General features: G+C 47.7%; 1 protein-coding gene across 1 annotated transcript; it reads right to left on the bottom strand.

The window, feature by feature from the left end:
• Positions 1-2,818: 2,818 nt before the first annotated feature.
• SEC11C (SEC11 homolog C, signal peptidase complex subunit) lies at positions 2,819-14,703 on the bottom strand. Its single transcript, XM_037151974.2, has 6 exons — positions 14,511-14,703; positions 9,487-9,596; positions 7,940-8,089; positions 5,923-6,042; positions 4,082-4,139; positions 2,819-3,020 (listed from the first exon to the last, which is right to left on the bottom strand). The coding sequence occupies exons 1-6, from the start codon at positions 14,595-14,597 to the stop codon at positions 2,967-2,969; spliced, it is 579 nt and encodes a 192-aa protein (XP_037007869.1). The 5' UTR covers positions 14,598-14,703; the 3' UTR covers positions 2,819-2,966.
• Between the last annotated feature and the right edge of the window lie 8,238 nt (positions 14,704-22,941).

The following is a 22,941-nucleotide window of genomic DNA, read 5'->3' as shown; positions in this document are numbered from 1 at the left end:
CGCACCTGTTCTTACTTAGGCTTCCGCCTCCTCCGTGAGCCTCACTTGTTTGGCCAGTGACTACGGAACACCTTCTCCTTGGGTGCCTCTCCAGCGGCTGTACAGTGGGAAAGGGACTGCCCAGCTCTGTGGGAAAGTGTGTCCCAGGAGCACAGGGAAGCTGCCCGCGGGAGGTTCTCCCCGAGGACCAACAGGCAGCGGCTTGGACGCAGCGGCTTGGATTGAACGGCAATCGGAGCGGCGCTGATTTGGTAGGCCGGGTGCGGGCATGGTTTTCCTAGCCGAGCTGCAGACAGGGAAGCTGCCCCCAGGCCCCCAGTTTAAAGGTCTTGGATCCAGCATTAACTCCCATCACTTTCATTTTATAAAGACCAAGAGGATCTAAGAGGCCAAAAGAGATGGTGCTTTCTAGTGACCACAATTAAATGGCACCAGCTGAGCCACGATAGGGCTCCTCGGTGTCTTTGTAAAATTTATTTTGGAGTGTTAGGAATGTTCAAAGGATTACCAAAGAGCTCTGCCACCTTAGCAGCTCCTTAGAAGTTTATCTTAACCGACTAGAGAACCCCAGGAAGATGATAAAATAATAAAATTTTGACCCAACATTTTTAAGTGCCACTTTTAGTTAAGGGAAGAAAAATCTATTTTTCGTAAGAAAAGAGTTTATTAAAGGGCACAAGAGAATGATGTTTTTAGAAAGTATCCAGTCATTTTTTTTCTTTCACTTTGCTGATTTCGACAGGATGAGGGCCATTATTGCTGCCACAGCCTATTTTCGTAGAGACAAAGGCTGACCTGGCAAGCCACCCTCTGCGGTGCCTCCCGCTGCTCCGGAACCAAGCCGGGGGCTCCCTGGGAAAGCTGCTGCCCAGGGTTCCGGGGTGCGGGTGTGCACGGCAAACGGGAACGCGCAACAATGGGCGATGTTCATGGAGCGCAGGGCGGACCGGCCGAGCACTGCACTAGGAGCACTCAGTCAATCACCTGCTTGTTACGCAGGACAACCAGGGAGGGGAGGGCCCTTCGTATCCTCTGTTGGGGCCTCTCAAGGCCCATAGGCGGCTGGGTGACTTCCCGGGATGTCAAACTCTTACATCAGGATTAGACAGACCAGCACGAGGGAGGTGCTTCGGCCAGTTTTGCCGGCCAGGAGGCCACCACCACACTGGTGAAAAGAGGCCATTTAAAAAAATATTTTTAAAACATATTTTATTGATTATGCCATTACAGTTGTCCCATTTCCCCCTTCATTCCCCTCCACCCTGCACACCCCCTCCCCCAACATTCCCCCCTTTAGTTTATGTCCATGTGTCACAAGTTCTTTAGATTCTATATTTCCCATACTATTCTTGCCCTCCCCCCTATCTATTTTTACCTACCATCTATGCTACTTATTCCCTGTACCTTCTCCCCCCTTCTCCTTCTCCCACTCCCCTGTTGCTAACCTTCCATGTGATCTCCATTTCTATGGTTTCTCTCCTAATCTAGCTGTCCTCTTAGTTTGCTTTTGTTTTAGGTGTGGTTGTTAATAACTGTGAGTTGGCTGTCCTTTCACTGTTCATATTTTTTTATCTTCTTATCTGCTTTTTCTTAGGTAAGTCCCTTTAACATTTCATATAATAAGGGCTTGGTGATGATGAACTCCTTGAATTTGACCTTATCTGAGAAGCACTTTATCTGTCCTTCCATTCTAAATGAAAACTTTGCTGGATAGAGCAATCTTGGATGTAGGTCCTTGCCTTTCATGACTTGGAATACCTCTTTCCAGCCCCTTCTTGCCTCTAAGGTCAACAAAGAGGCCATTTTTGTAAGATGAAAGAGTGTGTTGGAACCCAGCGCTGGCCGCCTCTGTGCTCCTCGTCCCTCTGCCACTGGGCAACTGCATCCCCAGGTGCGCTGGGAAGGTGGGACCAGGCCAGCTCACCTCCAGTGTAGCACCTGTGCTCAACCGCAGGCAGGCAGGCGGCCAGGTTGGAGGACGTTACCTTTGAGGGGGCCTCCCATTTGCTGCAATGCCCTTTCCCAAGATTTAGGTGCCTCATTCCCTTTCGGTTCTGTTAACTCTGCTAATGTCGCTCCTGCATGTCCCCCAGAGGTCTTCCCTGACCTGCTGGAAAAGCACGTGGTCATTCACCCTCTGTCTGCTTAACCCCCTTTATCCTTCCTCACGGGCAACTGTCGCTCCTGAAATCACGTGTCAGTTGTCTCTTCCTCCCACTGGGCTACGCACTCCGTCCCGGCTGGGACTTTGTGAAGACGGTGGCCAGGACACAAGGGCCTGACAAATACCTTAGGGGAGGACTCTGTAGGATGCAAATAATTAACCATGGAGATGCCCAGCTTGGAGGTGCCTGGGGACCAGTGGAAAGGGAACAGCCCCTTCCACCCTTATGTACGTTTTGCAGTTTTTGAGTGTGCACTGTTTTATAATTTATTAAATGCTCTCCAATAATTTATCCAACCATTGCAAGGTATATCAAACCACCGAAACAGAGCACGTTATGCTTTCCTTCTAAAAAGTTTTTGGCTTTACTAGATATCAGGTACTAATCTAATAAATTAGAAACTATCTCTTTTCAAGGGCCTATTTGTTTCCCCCAGAAATGCTACTGGGTTATGCAAGAAATTTTATTTTTGAAACTCAGACGTTACAGCTCTATCGTGTGGACACCACACTGCCCCCATCCTGCCCCAGCAGGCCCAGAAGAGGCCGCCCACTGGGGGTGGGGACAGACCGCCCCTCCCTCAGCGTCCGGTGACTCCCACGGGGCCGGGCAGACTGAGCGGATCCAGGCAGAGCCCACAAAAGAAAACAATCTGTACGGAGGAGTCATTTATTTGGACAAGACACAAACGTCTCCACATTGTTTCCCTTTTATACAGAAAGTGGAACATTTCGAATATATTAGTTTTTCTCTTTTTCAGTAGAATCCATTTCGATCTGGTCCCAGGAACTGCTTCTCATTTTAGGATTCCCGTTTCAGTAACACGTATGCACCCATTACGGCCAAAAGAGCATACTGCAGAGAAAACAGAATGGAAAATTACTGTGAGGTCTACGAACAAAGGGGATTCGTAAATGCGTTCAGGTGAAGTCTGTTCAGTGCTGGACCGAGGACAGAATCGAAAGGTGGCCTCCCCCCACGCCCTGTTCTCCACATTAGCTGTTCGATGCCCCACTGTGGTTAGAAATCCAAAAATACACTGAAAGACCAAACGCCCAAAACACAGCTAATGCACCGCTCACCCCTGAGTAGGTTTCCTATTGTTTTTCAAGTGTTTTTTTTTTAAAAACCAGAGACACCATTTTCATTGACAAGTGGAAATTGGCATTACTGGGTTTATTGTACTTTTTTGTTTCTTTATATATTTCTAAAATAAAGAGCAACAAACACAGGTGCCATTTTAGAACACACTGTGAACACAGAAGATGAACGCAGGTACTTTAAATACATAATTGAAATGATTGGGTTAATTTGTAGTCAATGACAAACTGCAGGAAAAAAACTAGCAAAACATTTTAAACAAATGAGTCTTTATAGCTGTGCATGGAAAAGCTCCAATATTTTTTAAAGAAACACACCCCCACCGCTTGGGATGTGTGGTGGGTCACCACGGCCCAGGGAGGGTCCGGCTGGAGCCCGGGGCTGCGTGAGATTTGAGGACCAGAGCAAGCACCAAAGAGAAGACTAATTTAAAGTGTACTTTTGAGTGAGCAGCTTCATCACTGCCATCACGCAAAGATCAGAGGGGATGTGTCCCAAGGATGTTTTTGAAGAAGCCTTTGAATACAAGGCCAAGGTAGAAAAGTACAGGGATCCGTGGCTGGTGTGGCTCAGCGGGTTGAGTGCCAGCCTTCAAACCATAAGGTCACCAGTTTGATTCCCTGCAAGGGCATGTGCCTGGGCTGTGGGCCAGGTCCCCAGCTGGGGGCGTACGAGAGGGCAGCCAATCTGATATATCTCTTGCACACTGCTGTTGCTCTCCCTGTCTTTCTCCCTCCCTTCCCCTCTAAAAGTAAATAAATAAAATCTTAAAATAAAAACAAAAATACAAACCACACACACACAGACATTCCTACCTTGAATTTTGGATAGTCATTCATTATTATGGTGACCATACCAACATATGGTAAAAACCTGCGAGATAAAAAGCCAAGAATATCAAAACTGTTTGCAATATGATCTCCACCTTTGAAAACACTGTCAATCAGCATTAGGAAACAAATCTCCCTTGGGAATGCCACCAATCGGGGCCGTCGGACAATGGTCACTCCTGTCTCAAAAGGCTTGCTTAGTGCAAAGCGTCGGAGCTAATGGCCAGGACAATTTTCCCGGCAGGCTCATGATTTCGGCGAGAGACGCTACCTGTGTGCACTTGCTGCATTTCCAGTAACAGAATTAAAATGTAGTGGAGCCATTTGTACGGGCGGAACGGGCAACTTTCATCAGCCCAGTTCTCCGTTCTTTAGTACCGGACTGAGACGCAGAGAGCCTCTCTACAACTGCAGTTCGGGAAAGCAGTTTCCTATAGAATCATCACCACTGTCATTCCCCAGTGCTTTTCAGACGTAACCGACAGTGTGTTGGGCAGTGAGTACAAATCAATGTGAATCTCGTAACTCCCACCCAAACACGATCATGACCCCAGAGACAGGAGCTTCGAAGCACTGGCAGGCCGGCAATGACGCCGACAAAACTACTGGCACCCACAGGAAACAGGTAACGCACCCTTCGTCCCCTCCTGCCCTCTTCAAATCGGTAGTTTCAGCCTCCCAGGTACACAGCCCCTGAAACTACAGGGCTGGCCCACTGGAAGTCCCTCGCCTCTCCCCGCAGGCATTCAAGAGGGAATGCGACAGACTGAAAATGGTTAACAGGTGGGCAGAGAGAGAAAAGGGCAGAAAGAGGCCCTACGCCAGGGGTGTGGGACTCACTTTCCCTGCGGGCCACATCAGCCTCGCGTTGCCTTCAAAAGGCCGAATGTAACTTTAGGACGGTATAAACGTAACTGCTCCTTAACTGGGGGCAAGGAGCTCAGTGCTGCCGCCGAGTAGAAACAAGGTGCCCGGCCGGATACAACCGGGTGGAGGGCCGGGTTCGGCCTGCGGGCCTTGGGTTTGCCACCTGTGCCCTAGAGTATAATTTGATGCCTAAAGCTGAACCTTAGAAAATGGTAGTCCCTCCAGCCTCACACAGCTGGTGGGATTTTGATAGAGTTTTTAAAAAGGCATTTCTAACGGGTTAAACATAAAAGGGTCACCAAAGAAGAGGAAGAGTTGCCATTTTTTGGTTTTCTAATAAGAGAATATACTGTTTGCTGTCAATCAGAAGCAGAACTCATTGCTGAAACAATTAAGCAAAGATAAATATTGAAAGACTTATCACAGAACTGTTCCCAATAGTGAAAAACAGGAAATCATCTGAACAGCCACCAACAGAGGAAGTCATGACTCTCGGGAGGGGAGTGGCGTGTGGTGTGGCCATTCAGACACAGATGCAGGTTTGACACTAAAAGCTATTTCCAACTTCCTGTTGGGTAAAAACAATTTAAATTCATCTATGTAAAATTATGTTACATATGCATTCACATCTGCATAAGACACAGCAAATGTCTAGAATATTCACTGAAGTGTTCAACAGGGGCCACCTCTGAGAGGATTTACTGGAACTGTCATGTAAGACCCACAAACAACTAATATCTAGGTGAGGATTTATTTCAAAAATAGAATCAACCCCATGACAAGGTAATATACACTTGCATGCAGCTTCAGACTTGAGGTCCTCGGTCAGTTCTGAGTCCCACTTAGTTGTCACAACACAACTAGAACCTCGTACAGCTCTCCTGACCCGCCCTACTCATAATGAATGGTTCTATCCTCGTTTTCTGAATCTTCTCTGTCACGTAAAAGGGAATTCTCACCCTCTGGCTCTTCCCACCACGTCCTTCTTCTCCAGCCAGTTCTGGCCTTCCTTGTATAAGCCTCTGTCATCGACTTCGTTATTATCGCCTTTGGTCAGAAACTTGATGTCTCCGTTATCTCTGGAAAGCAAAATATTGTCCTTTCAAACGTGATTTTTGGCTCAGCATCATCACAAAAGTATTAGCGTATGCACCACAGCCAGATGTGAGCATTTCGAATAAGCGGCCTAAGATAACCTGATCTTTCTTGGTCTGAGATGATTGTTTACAGATAACCATTCATCCAAAGCACAAATCCAATGAGACTTTTATAGACTTACATTCTGAAACACTCTAGTTACCCTGACAACCAAAAAGCAGAGCAAAGCGCAAGGGCACCAGTATGGCAACGATTAGCTTCCAGCAGCTGTCTCCCTCTCTCTGTCCTCATGGGCCAACTTCTTAACATGGGTTATATTCCTCTTCACTCTAGACATGAACTTGATCTCGGATCACAGCGATTCGAGCACAGGGTAAGTCAAATGCAGATGTCCTTTTACCTTTGCTAAGACTTACGCTTCCTCGCCCAATGCAGAGCGTGTTAATGCTTATTTCCTTCACCCTGAGCCAAGTGGCGTCCAATCCAGTTTGCAAAGAAACAGGAATCACAAGCGGCATAAAACCAGTGTGTTAAATAGACACGCGGGATTCGTTCTAAACACTAAACTGGTGCTTACAGAGCCTTGACACTAGAAGCACAATATTACAGCATTATAGAGCCATAAAGAGTGTTTTCTTTCAATAGACAAATGAAAAAAAATCACTATTCTAATTTGATAAAAGCTTAAAAGCCCACAAGGATTTGAAACCGCACCAACAGGAGCAAGCCGACCTGCAGCCCCGGTGTTAAAGGAAATCAAGGGGATGAAAATCCAGGTGGTCTCTCCCAGTTCGTGCAAATGACAGCAAGTTGTCGTTATTTCCTCCCCTCTGAACAGTTTCTCACCTTGAGAAATCAGTTTTCAATCAGGGACAGTGCTGTCACGTTGTGGCTGTGCGTCCTTCTTCATTGGGTAACAAGCAGAGATCAAGTGACATTAGTGTATTAACCCAAATGAAGCAGGACCATTCTGATGTTTAGAGTAAAATGAAGTGAATATTTTTAAGTATCCACATCTTTGGGGAAGCTGGAGGCAGTGAAGGGAATGACTAAACACCAGAAATGTGCAAATGGTTCGGCACAGAGGGAGCAATGTGCTGTTCAGAACACAAACACACGAACCTCAGTTTCACTCCATAGCTCACGCAGGTAAAAATGCTCCACCAAGCCTGCACAAGGGTAAATGAATAACCAAGTATATAAAATACAACATTTTCTCTGATAATGTGATTGTAGTGCCTCATGGGAACAATGTATTTGAGCTAGAAGTAAGTGTTTGTGGTTCTCAGAGCGTGTCTTACATGTCTTATTAAGTCATCACTGGCATTTAAAGGAAAAGTAAGGCTCTTTGGGGGGTGGGGGAGAGAATTAATGCAGGATGTGCAGGGACCAAACCCTGGGATGAGCTGGGGAAAGGGATTTCTTTCCACGCAGGGCTAATATTACCATTGACAGTGCCAGTTGGTCCGAAGTAACAAATAAAACAAATGGTCACTGTCTGCATTTCAGAAAATAATTCTCATATCAAAAATATCCTCAGTTGCAGTGGAATTTTATTTTCTTTGGGACCCCTTCAAATAATCGCAGTTACGCCACAACCACATGCCCCCTTCCATGCCCAAGTTCTCCAGTGAGTGTCAGCTCGTGTAAAGCTCGTGATCACCCACCGGTGGGCACCTGCGGGTGAACTAGTACGCTCCCGCTGCTGAGCTAAGTAGCAGGTCCAGAGTCGCCCAACTAGCACACGGCAGAACTAGCAGCATAATTCAGTGCAGAACTAGGAACATAATTCAGTGCTTCTGCACTCTCTAATCAACCAGTAAAACAGTGTCCCGAAAATTCACAGACCACCACCAGAAAGAAGTGAAGTCTCTTTACTTTTCATGAACCTTGATTACTCTGTGAACTATCGGAATGTCTCGGCCCTCCACCTTGAAAACCACGATTTCGCCGGCTCTGATCGGGTCTTCCTGGAAGTTTGTGAGGAACAGAAGGTCGCCCCTGTGGAAGGCCGGCTCCATGCTGCCACTGGGAAGAGACAGAGCCACACCCAAGTTACCCCGTGGCCACGAGGGAGGCATTTCAACTCGTAATGGATATAATCATAAACATATGAGTTCGAGTTTCAGCCATCATTAGTAGTCCAGTAGGTCTCTGAGCTATAGGACAAGCCACAGTGTCTCCTCCTGACTCCACAGTGTGGCAACATGAAGTGAGAAGGGACACGGTGTCTTCTTAGACTGACGTCTGGGAAGGGCACTCGCGGGCCCTTCTGCAGTACATGTTAGAAAAACAACCAAGAAAATGTGGACTCTTTGACATAAAAGCTGCCATTGTTTAGCCTTAAAAAGTCCACATACACACACATATTAGCATTTGCACTCAGAACTGCAGGCGGCAACCTGGTGAATACTTGAGGACAATTCTTCCACTTTATGGTGTATCCCCAGCCCCCCAGACACAATGTACTTGTCCAAGGAATGAGATATAAACAAATGGACACCCTGAGGAAGGTGAGCTATCCGCCAGCCAAGCTGAGGGTTGGAGAAAAGTTCGAGCCAAGTCTTTGGACTCCTGCAATGTCATCCTTTTGACCATATTCTACAGAAAGTCAAACTCTAACCCACGTTTTTGAGGTGGAGGTCAATAAGCAACCTGCATGATGCCCGTTTAAACCCATGCCAAAAATCTTGGCTGGATTCAAAGTCAGCTGTAATCTACAGGAAGCTGAAACTGTCAAAGTACAATTCATGTTACACATACTCACGCATTGTTTAATACATGAGAAAATAAGTAAGACTTAGCCATATGGCTATATAGGGCTCATGCAACCAATGAGGAGCCAGTTTGTCGAGGGCTGGAAGGGGGAGAATGAGCCACGTTGGTGAAGAAATAGGGAGCTTTAAAGGAAAGTGTGGGTTCACAATGGCAGCAGCTCAGGAAGCTGCCCCCCCGCCCCCCGTCCCTCCGAGTCTGGCCCCTTAACCCTGTCAGCATGCATGGAAGGCAGCAAGGAGAAGTGCAGAAGGGGCTGGCCTGTCACTCAGTGACAGAAACCCCTGCCTGTTTGGTACAAAGAAAATCAAGGAACAGTTTTACACGAGCTCTTGAAAAACCAGTTTGTACACAAATAATGCATTACTACCATTCTGTTAAATTGTCGTTTTACATGGCTTAACACAGCAAAATACAAAAGCACATTTTTTGCAGTGGAGCACAGACATGAACATGATAAAAGCTCTAAAATGTCTGTTGTAAAAACTAAGATTTTCAACAAAAGACAGAAACAAAATATTCTCATACCGGCATCAATAAAGAAGACTTTTATCCCCTTACAACGTGGAGTCCGGGCTGTCATGCAGGCTCCCCCGCAAGGCGGCGCTGCCGCCCGGTCCCAGCGGCCGGGCACGGCCCGTGGCACCTACCTCAGCACCACCACGATGGGGCTCTCGCTGCCGGTGAGGACGATCAAGCCCTTCCAGATCATGAGCGCAGAAGACACGATCATGGCGAAGTTTAAGACCTGGTAGTAGAGCTGGGACCAGAAAGCCAAATCAGGGTGAAAACCAGCAGAGTACGAACTCACCCTAAGTGTATGTGCTGGTTTAAAAAATAAAAACAAAAAACGCAAAGCTGTGATGACATGAAACTCATTCACGCAAACCACAAAAGTAGGGAGCAGTTCCACTTTCGTCCTTGGAATGAGCCCTCCCATTTCGTCTCTCCTTCCACGAGAGAAGAGGGAGGGGAAGACCAGAGCGTCCGGGTGACCTGCTTTGTCCCGGGCGACCTTCTCCGGGGCTCCCCAGCACCTTCAGCCCAGGAAGGGTCCCGCCACTCAACTTCTGCTGCCGGGAGCTCCGCTCTGGTGCATGGCGCACACGTCTGACCTGCCCTTCCTGTCCTGTGCAGGGCTCCTTACTCTGGCACCTGCCTCCTTCTTCCTCTTCACCATCCCTGTGGGGGCCCAGGGCGCTCTGAAGAGCCATGGGGTGGCCCACCCATCACTCTGGCATCTCAGTTCCTGGGCCTCCTGATCTCCAATGACCCCCTCCCTCCAGCAGAGCCACCAGCAGAGCCACCAGCCCTCAGCAGCATACCTGGGACTGAAACTGCCTGCTCCCTGCGTCTCTAACCCCCTCTACCTGACTGCCTGGCCTGTCTTTCCCGAGACACAGGCCGGGCCAATCCGACAGTGTTGAGGACTCTGCAGCATCCGTGATGAAGCTGTTCCTCTCCCCACCCCCTCCGCTGGCTTAGGATTTGGGCTTGTCCTGGCTGTCAATCACCATTGCTCCTTCTGTTTTCTAGCTTCTACTTTTTGATCAATCTTCTTTCCTGATTTCCTATCTTGGAGCAAAAAAAGAAGTAAAAGCTTAAAACTATTAGTTTTCCAGAGAAAGAATACAAGTGGTGAATAAACACTTCAAGTGTTCAAACCAAATCCTGCCTCCACCCCTGTGGCCCCCACCATTTTGCTGGGCAAATTTAAAGGCTTTTTGTTGTTATTGTTGTTTTTTTTAACACTAATGTTCAATCCTTGGCAAAGGCGCACCGTGGTGGGGGTGCAAGGCCCAGCAGAACCCTTCGGAAAGCAATTTAGCGTCTAAAGGTTGTCCCTGGCCCAGCAATCCTACTTCTCGGAATTCAGTCTGAGATAAAGGCAGCGAGGGGACTGAGGCCCAGGATATTTATCACAGTCCTACTTCTAACAACAGGGAACAGGAAGTCAAGGAGCAACAACAGAGAAATGATCCAGTAACAACGGCACTACTACACTACTTAACGCACACGATCTTTTAATAACACGACAAACACTAAGGTATGTTAAGTGAGAAGCCCCCAGATGCTAGGAGAGGCTATCTTGGTGCAGTGCAATTATGAACGATTACATTTTCTTCTCTCAACTATTATCTCCTCTTTTGTTTAGAGATTTTATATGTTTATGTTTGAAGAGAGGGGAAGGGAGGGAGAGAGAGAGGGAGAGAGACAGATGGGCTGCCTCTCAGCACACGCCCCGACAGGGGACCGAATCCAACACGCGACACCCAGGCAACTGAGCCGCATTGGTCAGGGCTCTTCTCTATTCTGTAAAATTCCACCATGAGCATGGACCGGTTCCAAAATCGGGGGGTGGGGGGGCCGTGGGGGGTGGGAAGTGTTTAAAGGAAGTGCAATTTGACGGGACATTACATGGTATTAAAATTCTCCTTTTGAAGAGTGTGGCACAACATGAAAATGTATTCTGACGTGATACTAAGGTAGGAAAAGCAGAGCTCAAACTTCTCTCTTGCTAATATCACACCTATGTGAAATTATGTAATTTGAGGTAATTAGGAGAGATGTGACTGAAAGTGGGGACATAAAACATGAATTATTAAAATAACGGCCCTGGCTGGCGTAGCTCAGTGGATTGAGTGCGGGCCTGCGAACCAGAGTATCACGGTTCGATTCCCAGTCAGGGCACATACCTGGGTTGCAGGCCAGTTCCCGGCAGGGGACGCATGAGAGGCAACCACACATTGATGTTCCTCTCCCACTCTTTCTCCTTCCCTTCCCCTCTCTCCAAAAATAAATAAAGTATTTTTAAAATAATAATAAATAAATAAAATAAAATAACGGAGGATCTTTTGATGCAATAAATGAAAACAGGAAAATAAATGTAGCTCAAAATTAAAGTCATACACCAATTGTAAAAACTCTTCGGCTATTGCCTCAATAGCAAATTATGGAACTATCATTAAATTCCCAAGAGGGCAGAAGAGGGGCCTGTGGCGCTGGGCGGGTACTGTGAGGTGGTGGGTGAACTGTTGCTTCTGAAATAAGATCGGCCTGGTCCCATCGGTCTGAAGCAGAAGCTCTTCATGGCCGTTCACTCAAAACGCCTTCTCCACCTGCTCTGCCTGACTTGAAGGATCTGATAAATCAACTTTGTTTCATTACGAATTACAGATCTGATTAGGAAAGCCCCAAGGCAGGGTTTTAAACAGAAATTGTCGTTTTTAGAGAGGCTTTCAGACCATCAGGCTCCCCCCTGAAAAAAAGCGCATTATAAAAGCCTTGCCATTTACTTTATAAAGACTGGGGGTTATGAATACATTTTCCAGTATGATTTCCTATGTTTGAAATATTCATCGAGGGGAAGTAAAATCATTTCTTAAAAAAAGAAAAAGGGCCTTTGAATAAGACATCTATTTGCTAACGAATTGGGCAATTATCTAAAAACCAACAATCAAGCGAAAGGCAGAAGCACAGGTCACAGTTCCAGCACCATGACTCTAAGGGACCTACTCATCTGAGTCTAGGATGGAAATCCTGGAATCTAGAAACATAATTTTTGAAATTATTGACACCATGACAGATGTCCCCCACCCCACCCCACCCCCCTTTGAAACGCTGACTCGAACAGAGACAAGGGCACTCTGTTGCTGTTCAACTCTGCCTACCAGCTTTGTATGCCCGGCACCTAATAACCCAGCAGAGTCGAGAAGTAAGCCCACACTCGGGCTTTGCCAACCAGTGATGGCACAGTCAACGCCTGCAGGTTCAAACAAACATTTGAGACCAGATATTCTGGCTGAGAGAGCAGTAGAAATGCCGGTAGCTGTCTTTCTTCCCCTCTTCTTCACCGAAGAAAGAGGCCTTGTTTTTGCATGTGGCTCTGGCCTTAATGAAGAGCAAGCAGGGGCAGCAGAAAAAGGATGTCCCGCTTCGGGGATCAGTGGAGCATGCGTGGCTGACAAGGTGTCACAGCATGCTATTTTGGAGGGGAAAGGAAGCAGGCTAAGGGACAAAGTTGAAACCCACAAACAAAACAAAGTAGCAAGAGGAGCTGATTTAAGCTTCTGATTCAGAAACTAGCGGAACACTGGCAATACAACAGCTACTAATAGGCCTTATCACTGAGGGTGGCGGACATGAAGCTTTCAAAATGGCTTAGGGACTGACACATTCCAGGCCTTCTCTGATGGTCTGCAACTCTAATCACCCACAATCATACTAATTTTAGAGACACTTTTAAAACCTAGCCAATTAAGTCTAGATTTTTAAATAAAGCTCCGTTTCCTGGAGGATTTTGCAGGGATAGTGCCCATGATCAGGACATCGGCTGCTGGTTTTTCAAGCTAGTGATAATCACAGCCACAATTCATCTCAGTCACTGACACTCCCACTCATCAGCTCTGCACACCTAGCAACACCCAGATTCTAGACAGGGCTCATGAAATGCAAGTCACCAAACTCTCCCATATGACTGCACTAGTATGAAATTCTACTTGAAAAAAAAAAACATGCCCAAAGGAATGAGTTGTGCCCTGCCAGGGGCACCACCAAGTCACACCTCAACACAGCAGGACAAATGAAACAAGATGCCACCAAAACCATGAGAATTAACGCTGTTTTCAAAGACAATTACAACTTCCCAGGAGGAAGGTTCCATTTCTCTCAACACACTTTATTTTTAGTATCAATAGAAGTATTAGGGTCCATTAATATCCATTACGGTATTTGTGCCCTACAGACCCCCTAAATTCTCTAATCTAGAAGCCTAAGCAATCTCATTTTTCCTGGAGGAGAGAGCTTCCCTTCCAGTCCTCTTTCTTTACATTGAGGAGAACGACCCAGAGTCAGCGGACACAGGCCACGCGCTCACTAAGGAGAGAGCAGAAGGAAGTTTCCTCCGAGGTAACTAAAGAGCGAAAATCAACCCCAGCTGCTGAAGACGCCACGCTAATTGCCTCCTATACACTCAAGGTGCAGTCAGAAAGAATCTGAGAAAGAAGTTGGAGATACCTGAAAGTAACATAATATCGTAAGTCAATTATACTTCAACAAAAAAAAAAAGCAAAGAAAAAGAAGTTAGAGAATTCTAGAGTCCCTGGAACGCTGACTCAGTCCTCAGTGACCGAGCACCTCCTTTGAGTCCCCTCGGCACAAGGGGCTTTCTTTATTCAGTCCAGACGCACGGTCGGGAAAACACTTGGCAGAATGGCAAGAAACTGCTCTGGAAGGCACCCCCGTACAGTTCCCATAGCCAGAAAGTTCCTTCCTTTCACCCAGGCAGGCAGCACTCCTCTGGGCGTCAGGCCTCAGGAACCGCTCCGGCAGGTCTGTTCCCCATTCCACCGGTGGCCCTTTAAATACGTGCGGACAGCTGTCACGGCCCCGGTCAACTCTCCTAGCTTTCTCGAGCACATAGGACATTTCACAGGACTAGATTCCATTTTCTTCCCCTTCCTGGCCCCACTCCCCTAACCCCGCTCTTGCGAGTGCAAGAAAGCACACACACGTGCCCACACGTGGGTCGGTGCGGATGCCTATGGGAGCCTGGCGCGAGCGTCGCGGGGCGCTGTCCTTGCCAGAACGCTAACCGGGATGCCCTGACTCCCCGCAACTGCAGTCGGCCTCGGCCCCGGCCCCCGGGCGCGACCCCCACGCCGGCCTCCGTTACCTGGCGCTTGTTCATCTTTCTCAGGTCCCCGAACATGTCCAAGCCAGACGCGGGGAGAGGAGACCCCACCGCGGCCGCGCGCACCATGCCGGGGTCTCGGGGCCAAGGGGGGGCCCGCGGGCTCCAGGAGACACTGACAGCTGCGGAACTCCGGCCGGGCCCCCGCCCACCAGCCCCTTGGGCTTTGCTGGCCACGTGACCAGCGATTCGCTCAGGCTTCTGGGAATCGTAGTCCCACGAGTCTTAGCCACCAGTGTACCTGGAAGGAACAGGGAGGAAGAAAACTGCCACTCCCAGAATTCCGCGGGGCAAGAATCTAATCCAGTGTAGATCCAGGTTCCTAGGAGGGCTGCAGCGGGGCTTAGAAGGCTCGTCCGACCCTTCCTAGGGGACCTGGGGGAGCGCGTGGTCCTACGTTTCGCAGAGGTAGCTCGGGGAACTGAGTACCCAAGAGAGCATGGGAATTTCCCAAGACTCTGGTCAGGCGCCAAGAGGACACCTAAAGCTCCCTAGCATTTACCTAGCCGTGTATCTTGGCCATTGGATGACTCCTTGAGGAAGGCGGGGCTTCTTCCACTGGCCCGCGGGCAGTACTGAATCTGGGAGGAGCCTAAAGATGGGCTGGCGGGTGGGCGGGGTTTGGAAGAGGTGAAACTTTTGAAGCCTCTGGGTTCCTTGCTCTGCAAGGGTTGTAGGATTTGAATGTAAAGGAACAAGAGGATACAAAATGTATCCTCTTGTTCATAGCTGTGTCGCAATGAACAGTAATTGAAAGACTAAATAACCGATTAATTTAATATACGAGGAAACAGAGGCCCAGAAAGGTTAAATGACATGGCCAAGGTTAAGTGGCAGAGTCTGTAATAAAATGCAAATTTTAAAATGTGTAAATCCTGAAATACTACATTCCTAACCCTAGATTATCTTAGTTCATTCACTCACTCATTTATGCATTATTTCATTCATTTATGCACAAATCATTTTGGAGCATCTATGATACACCTGGCCCTGTTTTAGGCATCTGAGAAACATTGGTGAACAAAACAAGCAAAGATCCTTGCCCTCATAAACCTTACATTCCAGCAGGAGGACACATAAGGAACATATACAGTACCTAGAGGAAATAAGAAAAGGCAGGTAAGAGGGATAAGGAAGTGAGCAGGTTGCAATGTAAAATATCCCAAAAGCTGACTTACCATGAAGCTCATGAAAGGTAAGCTTTGAGATGCTTCATTTGCAAGGCCCCTTCCAAAGCCTTGAAGAAAAATGGTCACATGCTTTTGTAAAACTTTCAAAGCAAAATATTTAAATTGCTATTGATTGAGTCCTGCTTCTTTGCATTCCAATTAACTCACCATTGCACTTTCCCTCACGTTGGAGGACAAGGAGCATTTTGGGAATCTAGCTAAGAGAATTTGAGTTAGAGATGCATTTCGTATGAGTGTACTAAGTATATTTATGTGGTTCATGGTCATCTCCTGACATCCTAGTGTAGGAATAGCTTCTGAGAATACTGCCATGCACTGTGCAAACTCACCTGACATCCTGGCAGGGAGTTGCACTAGAGGTGGCTTCCTGATATAAGGGTGTCCTATGGCACCCAGCCTTGGATGCATGTGGGTGAGAAACAGATTTTAAAAGTATGGAGCCAGAAACTAATCTATGTAAAATTCTTTCAAACACCAGCTGTATAAAATTAAAAGTGGAAGATACAGTTCTCTTCACTCCATCAGAACAATACAGTGATAGCTAAAATTAACACTAAGAGTTGCTTGAATAGGTGGTAGTGAAGATGTTTAGATGTGTTCAGATTCTGGATATATTTTGAAGATAGAGTCCTCAGAATTTTTGAAAGATAGAAATAGGGTACAAGAGAAGAAAGGCAGTTAAGGCTGACTACAGGGTTTTTTCTTTCCTGAGCAGCTGGAAGGATAGAGTTGTCCTCAACTGAGACAGGGAAAGGTCTGTGGGAGGAAAGTTAAGAGTTCCCATCCCTGTGATGGGAAATCCAGCCTGCTATCCTCAGGCCACACCCTTTATGCTGTCTCCACGCCCCAGCTTAGGCTGAGCACTGCATCGGGAGCGATGCAGAAAGACACAGAGTGGGAACCGCTGCCTATGGCCCAACCTGGGGTGAGTTATTACCTTCCATGAGCCCTTTTCCTCATCTATAAACTAAAAACGAGTTTGGTAACAGCCGTTTTGGAAGACAGTGTGGCAGTCTGTTGCAAAACTAAGCATACGCTTGCCCAGCAGTATGGTACAGAACCCCACCTATGCTGTTCTGGAACAGCTGTGGGGTCCAGTTGCCCACCACCAAGAAGCGTGACTCCCAGTGCAAGAGTTTGGCGACAAAGGAAAGGGGTTATTCATTTAGAGGTTATACAGATTCAGGATGATGGCAGATTTTGGCTGTTAAGTCCCATTTCCCTTTAAAACACCCCAAAACACATAATTCTGCCTTCCTTTGCTAAACTGGACCAGTCCCAGAACACGCCAGTCAGAGGTACCATCTTTCAGAAAAGCAGAAGTCTGCAGCCCAGCATTTCGGGCTGCAGTTTGGCATTCCAGGCATCTTCCACTAATTTGTGTTTGGTTAGGCAGGTCCTTGCAGTCCCCAGCATGCTCAGCTGTGCTGCTGTGTCCTTCAGGCAGGTTTCCCAGTGGGTCTCCTCTTTTTTCCTCCAGCTCTTAATCCAAAACCTCACGGCACCCCCTTTCACACCAGACCTCATGGCAGATGTGGGGGGAGGAGGGAGGAGGCCCTTCTATATCCTTTCAAGCCTCCCGGCAGCCACCCTCATGGCTACTACCCTCATGGCCAGCTCCGTTCATGGCTGCCTGCCCTTGAGCTTCATTGCTGACCCGGAGCTTCCTAGGTGACCTCACACTAGGCACTGCACATTCTGAAAGTGATGTGGGCCTCCTCCCTGAGTGGCAGCACAGCTTTTCTTCGGGAAAGACTTTCCACAGTTACACCAAGTGCCTTAAATGCTGCCACTCTCCCTTTCCCAAACCAAGGTCTGCAAGGAATATGCTCTATTTGGGGGACCCCTTGCTACACACCCCGTTTCAGTGATGCTCCTTGGTGTTTTTACCCAGAGCAGTTGCAAACTTATGTCCACAAACCTGCTCATAAAACTTGGAAGCAACCAAGACGTCCCTCAGTAGGAGATGGATAAACAAACCATGGCACAACCAGGCAATGGAATTATTCAGTGCTGAAAAGAAATGAGTTGTCAAGACATAAAACAATAGGAAGGAAACTTAGAAGTGTATTACTAACTGGAAAAAACAGCCAATTTGAAAGGCTAGATACTGTATTATTCCAACTCTGACATTCTGGAAAAGGCAAAACAATGGAGACAGTAAAAAGTCCACGGTTGCCAAGATGAGTGGGAAGGGATGAACAGGCGGGGCACAGGGGTGGGGTTTAGGCCAGTGGAACCACTCTGGGTGATGCCATCATGGTGGAAACATGTCATTATGTATTTGTCAAAACCTGTACAGGGAGCCAAGCATGAACCCTGATGTACCAACACACTGTGGGTTGCAATAGCAGGTTTGTCCGTTGTAACACATGTACCACTCCAGCAGGGGGTGTTAATAACAGGAAGGCTGTGCCTGTATTGGGGTGAGGAGTATATGGGGAACCTCTACTTTCCACTCGGTTTGCTGTGGGCCTAAAACTGCTCGAAGAAAATAAAGATTACTTTCAATGAAAATAAACAACATCAGTGGTATCTGACCTGTTCCTTGCACCAATAGACACTGCCCACAAGTCAGAGTAGGGGCTGACGGTAGTCAGGTAGGAGATGCAGTCTTGGCTCACGCCTGATTCTCAGGGGGCCAGTTGGAGTGCGGACCCCGCGGCGGTTATTTCCTCGGTCCTGGATATGGATTTGGAACAGATACCCTTGTCACTCTCAGAACCCCCACATTTCTCTCTCTCATCCACTGAGGCAGGAAGTGCGAACTTGGAGCCCGATACAGGGCCCCCTCTCTACCAACAGAGTAAACCAAAAGCAATAGCCCACCCCTGGGGGAATGACAGGAATGACTCTTCAGTGTCGCACAATTAGCTAAGACTGGAGGCAGCAAAATACTTAAATTGTGGGATGAGGCTCTAAGGAATAACATTTAAGATAATGGCCAGAAATTTAAATCTCGTCAATCCAAAGTGAAGTGGAGAGTGTATCCCATGTTTCAAACAAAATACTCGGTGTGTTCCAGTCATGAGTGATTCCAGAGCCAGAATCACCCCGCTGTGGGCCACTTTCTCTGTTTAGAATCGTAACGTCTAACACTTCCAAGGGATCCAGAATCCATCTGGGTCAAGTTTCTGCCCACAGCTGCCATCTCCTCCAAAGGACTGGACAAGCGCAAAGTCTCTGCTGACGTGTTACTGAACAACTCCTACATTCCCTAGCAAAAATAGAGCGGGGGACATCCACTTGCCAAAAATTATGTTCCACCCTGTTTAAACTGCACTTCCTCAGCACTAGTGCCTGACGAACCAGAAAAGGAGCTCATTTTATGAAGGAAAAAAAGCAGAGAACGCAACCAGCCATCTTTCCCACTACAACACCCTGGCCGCAGGCAGGGTCCTCCCCCGGCATCCACATATTCTCTCCACACGACGTGGCTGTGACAGACATGATCTTGGAAATCCGTTGTGGACCAATTCTTGATGCTACTGAGCCTCCAGTTTTGTCTGTTTGACTTGTTCTTAGCAAGGAAACCATGAAAGTCAAGTCTTAAAAGACCACCAAGCCTCCAAGAGTCTCCAGCCCCACCCTCGACAGAAGCTCAGCCTGTCTGTCTTCGTTCTCAGCTCATTTCTCCATCGCAAGCACCACTGTGATGTCGCACGCAGAGTCCCCACTCCTGTTGTGTCCTCCAAAGGCCTAGGAACAGGAATGGGGTTTAATTAGCATTGTCTCTACTGCCAATATCTGGGGAGATCCAGTGTAGCTAGTATCAGAAATCAAGCACTCTTCTGCTAGGTCTTGATCATTGCACAGTAGTCTTTGGTTTATTGTGTATCTTAAACCAAAACATAATATTGCTTTATTTTCTCTTTTTTCCGTAGAGAAATAAGCACATTAATTTTCCATAGGAAATCCCTTGAATACAGGTTGACCATGCACCCCCTCCTCACAATTCTGATACCCTCACTCCCCTCTAGTGAGATCATCAGAAGCAGAACTTTAAGAAATCCCCCGCAGGGTGACTGACTCTCCTATTCATTGACATATGTGCTCCAGGGGGCACTGGGCACCAGAGGTGCCTAAGATGCAGTTCTCAGCTCCAGTCGAGTTCTCAGATCCTCCATAGGATCTGAGATGGAGGCACAATGGCCACACAGTATAATGGGGAGAGAGCACAATGGCCACACAGTATAATGGGGAGAGAGCAGGCCACCCTGAAAGCTATGCGCTCTGGTTTGGAAACCCCTTCTGCGTAGCCCTTATGAGGAACTAGCACTGCATGACTTTCAGAGGCAATACCAGCTAACATTTTTGCAAGCTTCTTTTGCATTAGTTAGATGCTCTTTTATATTTAGTAACAATTTCATTTTTACGAAAATTTTCATTTACAGACCAGGAATAATAAGTCTCAGAGATGATGAGTAACTTGTCCAATGTCACGGAGCTAAGAGATGATTGGGCCAGAACTTGAATCCAGTTCTGCCAAATCCAAGGTCACACTCTCATTTGCTACACCACAGCCTCTCCTCTGCCCTTTGTCTTTCGAACCCCCCCTGGAATGCATGAGCAAACACCGATCCAGGTGTGAGTTTCAGCTTCCAGTTTCTAAGTTCAAGTTACTGCCTGAAGACGGGTGGTGCTGGAGGCTAACATCAGCCCAAGTTACGGAAGTTGCAGTCTTGGGGCCCCTGGTGCACCTGTGCTTGTCGGGGACAGGTGGGACTCCCTGTTCAATGGAGCACAAACAGGAAGACACCTGATGGATGACTTGGTGTTTGGTCGGTCCTCCTAAGAACACTGCAACCTGCCCTGCTGGGTAGGAGAAGGTAGTGTCGTCTCAAACGGTGCCAGACACCAGCTTTCTGAGTCACTCTCTGCCTTCGCTGTCTTTGCATCTGTGGAAGGATGTGTGTCAGAGGAACCATACTGCTACCCAGGGTGGAAATCTGGGCTGCCTCTCCCTCCTCCACAGACTGTCTCCCACTCTGCTGCCTAAGTGCTCTTGTCAAAATAAGCCATTTCTCCAGCTACCACCTTCTTTTATCCCAGCTGACTCTTTCAATTACCTCCCTTTGCCTTACAGCTGTTACAAGCAGCCACAGGGAGTTTTATGCTAAGAAAAGTGTCAAGAATAGATGGAGAGAAAGGGGGGGGAAAGAGAAGGGGGAAAGAAGAAGGAAGAGGAGGCAGAGGATAAGGAGGAGGAGGAGGAGGAGGGAAGGAAGGAAGGGAGAAAAGGAGGGGGAGGGAAGAAGGGGGAGGAGGAAGATGACATTCATTAACCAAAGATGTGCATTTTGATGCACGTCCCACACTCTGTGACTGTCATGAGACGGTTGAGAGCTTTTCAAAATTTGGCTTCTAAGTTTAATGCTCCATTTAAAAAAATGTCTAGGGAGACATTCTCTTCCATTTACTGCACCGCCTGGCCAATGCTTTCTGCAGGAGTCTGACAGACACAGGGAGGAGCCGCCGTGGGGCTGGGTGGCCTGGAACCAGACTCAGGAGATCTGGGCTGTCCTCCTGGCTGGGCCCCCACATAGCAGTGCAGGCTTGAACCACCCATGGTTTTCCTGGGGTCTCAGTTTCCTCATCTGTAGAAACAAAGTTGTGACCTGGAATGTTCTGTGGCAAGTATACATTTTATGGTTGTGGCAGAAAAGTAACTATATTTTTCCGTAACTTAGAAAAGTTCTATTAAAGCCCCCTTCTGCCTGGTTTGCAGCAACTTAATATAGTCCATTCCAGTTTTAAAACTGGGTCAACTTGAGATTATTTAAAAACTCTTTCATAGCCCATCCCTGCCCTTCCCAGATGGCAACTCAGTTGAGAGAAACACATCCTGACTTTCATGGGCTGTGTTTGCATTCGCTTCTCCCACTTGGTCTGCCTCACTCAGGTTCCAGCATCCTTGCAAAGGCAGCCTCTCTCACCTGGTGCTTAGAGGTGGCCTCTCCCACAGCTCGATCACCAGCCGCGGTCCTCACTGCCCTCACTGGCACGCCCGAGTCCGGTCACAGCCTCAGTGTGCACACCCACGTGCACCGCTGCTCCTCTGACCTCGAGTCCCAGACTTCTGCGGTCTCCTGGTCCTCTCTCTGTTGGTCCTGTCTTGGCAAACCCCCTCAGTGTTTCTGATTCCTGGGCGAGATTTGGTACCCTCCGCTCATCCCTGTACCCTACACCACTGTGGCTCAGGGGGCACGGACGAGGCACTCGGGGGTCCAGATGAGGCACTTCTGCTCTGGAATGATCCATCTTAAAAAGAGTGTATGTCTTTATACCTGGCTGCACCTTCAGAACTCAGCTCGAGGGGGCAGGGTGGCCGATGCAAAGACGGCCCTTATCAACCCTACTGATTCTGTTGTAACTGCCCCCCCAAACCCTAGCTTAGGGTTTTGAAGAGGGGTCAAAGAAAAACTGGTTGCACTTCATTGTGTCTCCCTTCATATCTTTTTGGTTTGACATCTGAATGGTACTTTTAATCTTACAAATCAAGAATTCACCACCTTAGCCTCAGACCTTGAAGTGACCCCTTAACTGCCACAGTGGGTGATTTGTGTTTAACTGTCTATGCTGGGGCAAGGACAGAATCTTGGGCTACAAAGGAAGATATTAAAAGGAGAACATGCAGAGACAGAGCAAAGCTATTCCTAGTACCTACGACCATTCTATGACTGAATGATTTGACCCTGCTGAGTGTGAATTCTAAGTTTAACATAAAGGGCTTGCTATTCTTAAAGGAGTTGATTAAAAATGCATGCATTTATTGAATTCTTACTATTTGCATTGTTCTAGGACCTAAGAATTCAACAGTGCACAAAACAGATAAGGTTCTTGCTTGCATGACATTTTATTAGGAAGATGCACAATAAGCAAATAAACAAATCAATAGAATAATTATAGAAATTACCAATGTTATGTATTATGATGAGGAGCCAGCTGTGCCATCTAAATCCTAGGAGGATTTACATGAGTCTGAATTCACATCTATCCCCTGGGGTTGGGCAGCTCTGGTGTCCTCAGGCCCTGTGGCAGTTCCCAGGAGACAGTACAGGACAGCACAGACCTGGCCCAGAGCCCCACATGGTGGAGGACAGAGCTGTGTCCTGGCAAGCCCTCAGCATGGGGACCAATATCCGAGAACAGGGTAGGGAGACAGGTGGGGGAGTCAGGGAAGAGTCAGGAGCAAGACCCGAGCAGGAGCAGCCCCCACGTCC

Source organism: Artibeus jamaicensis, unplaced genomic scaffold, assembly GCF_021234435.1.
Source record: "Artibeus jamaicensis isolate MK-2021 breed Jamaican fruit bat unplaced genomic scaffold, CSHL_Jam_final contig_354, whole genome shotgun sequence".
NCBI lineage: Eukaryota > Metazoa > Chordata > Mammalia > Chiroptera > Phyllostomidae > Artibeus > Artibeus jamaicensis.
Note: the sequence above shows the minus strand (reverse complement) of the source record. Positions and strands in the feature narration are given on the sequence as shown.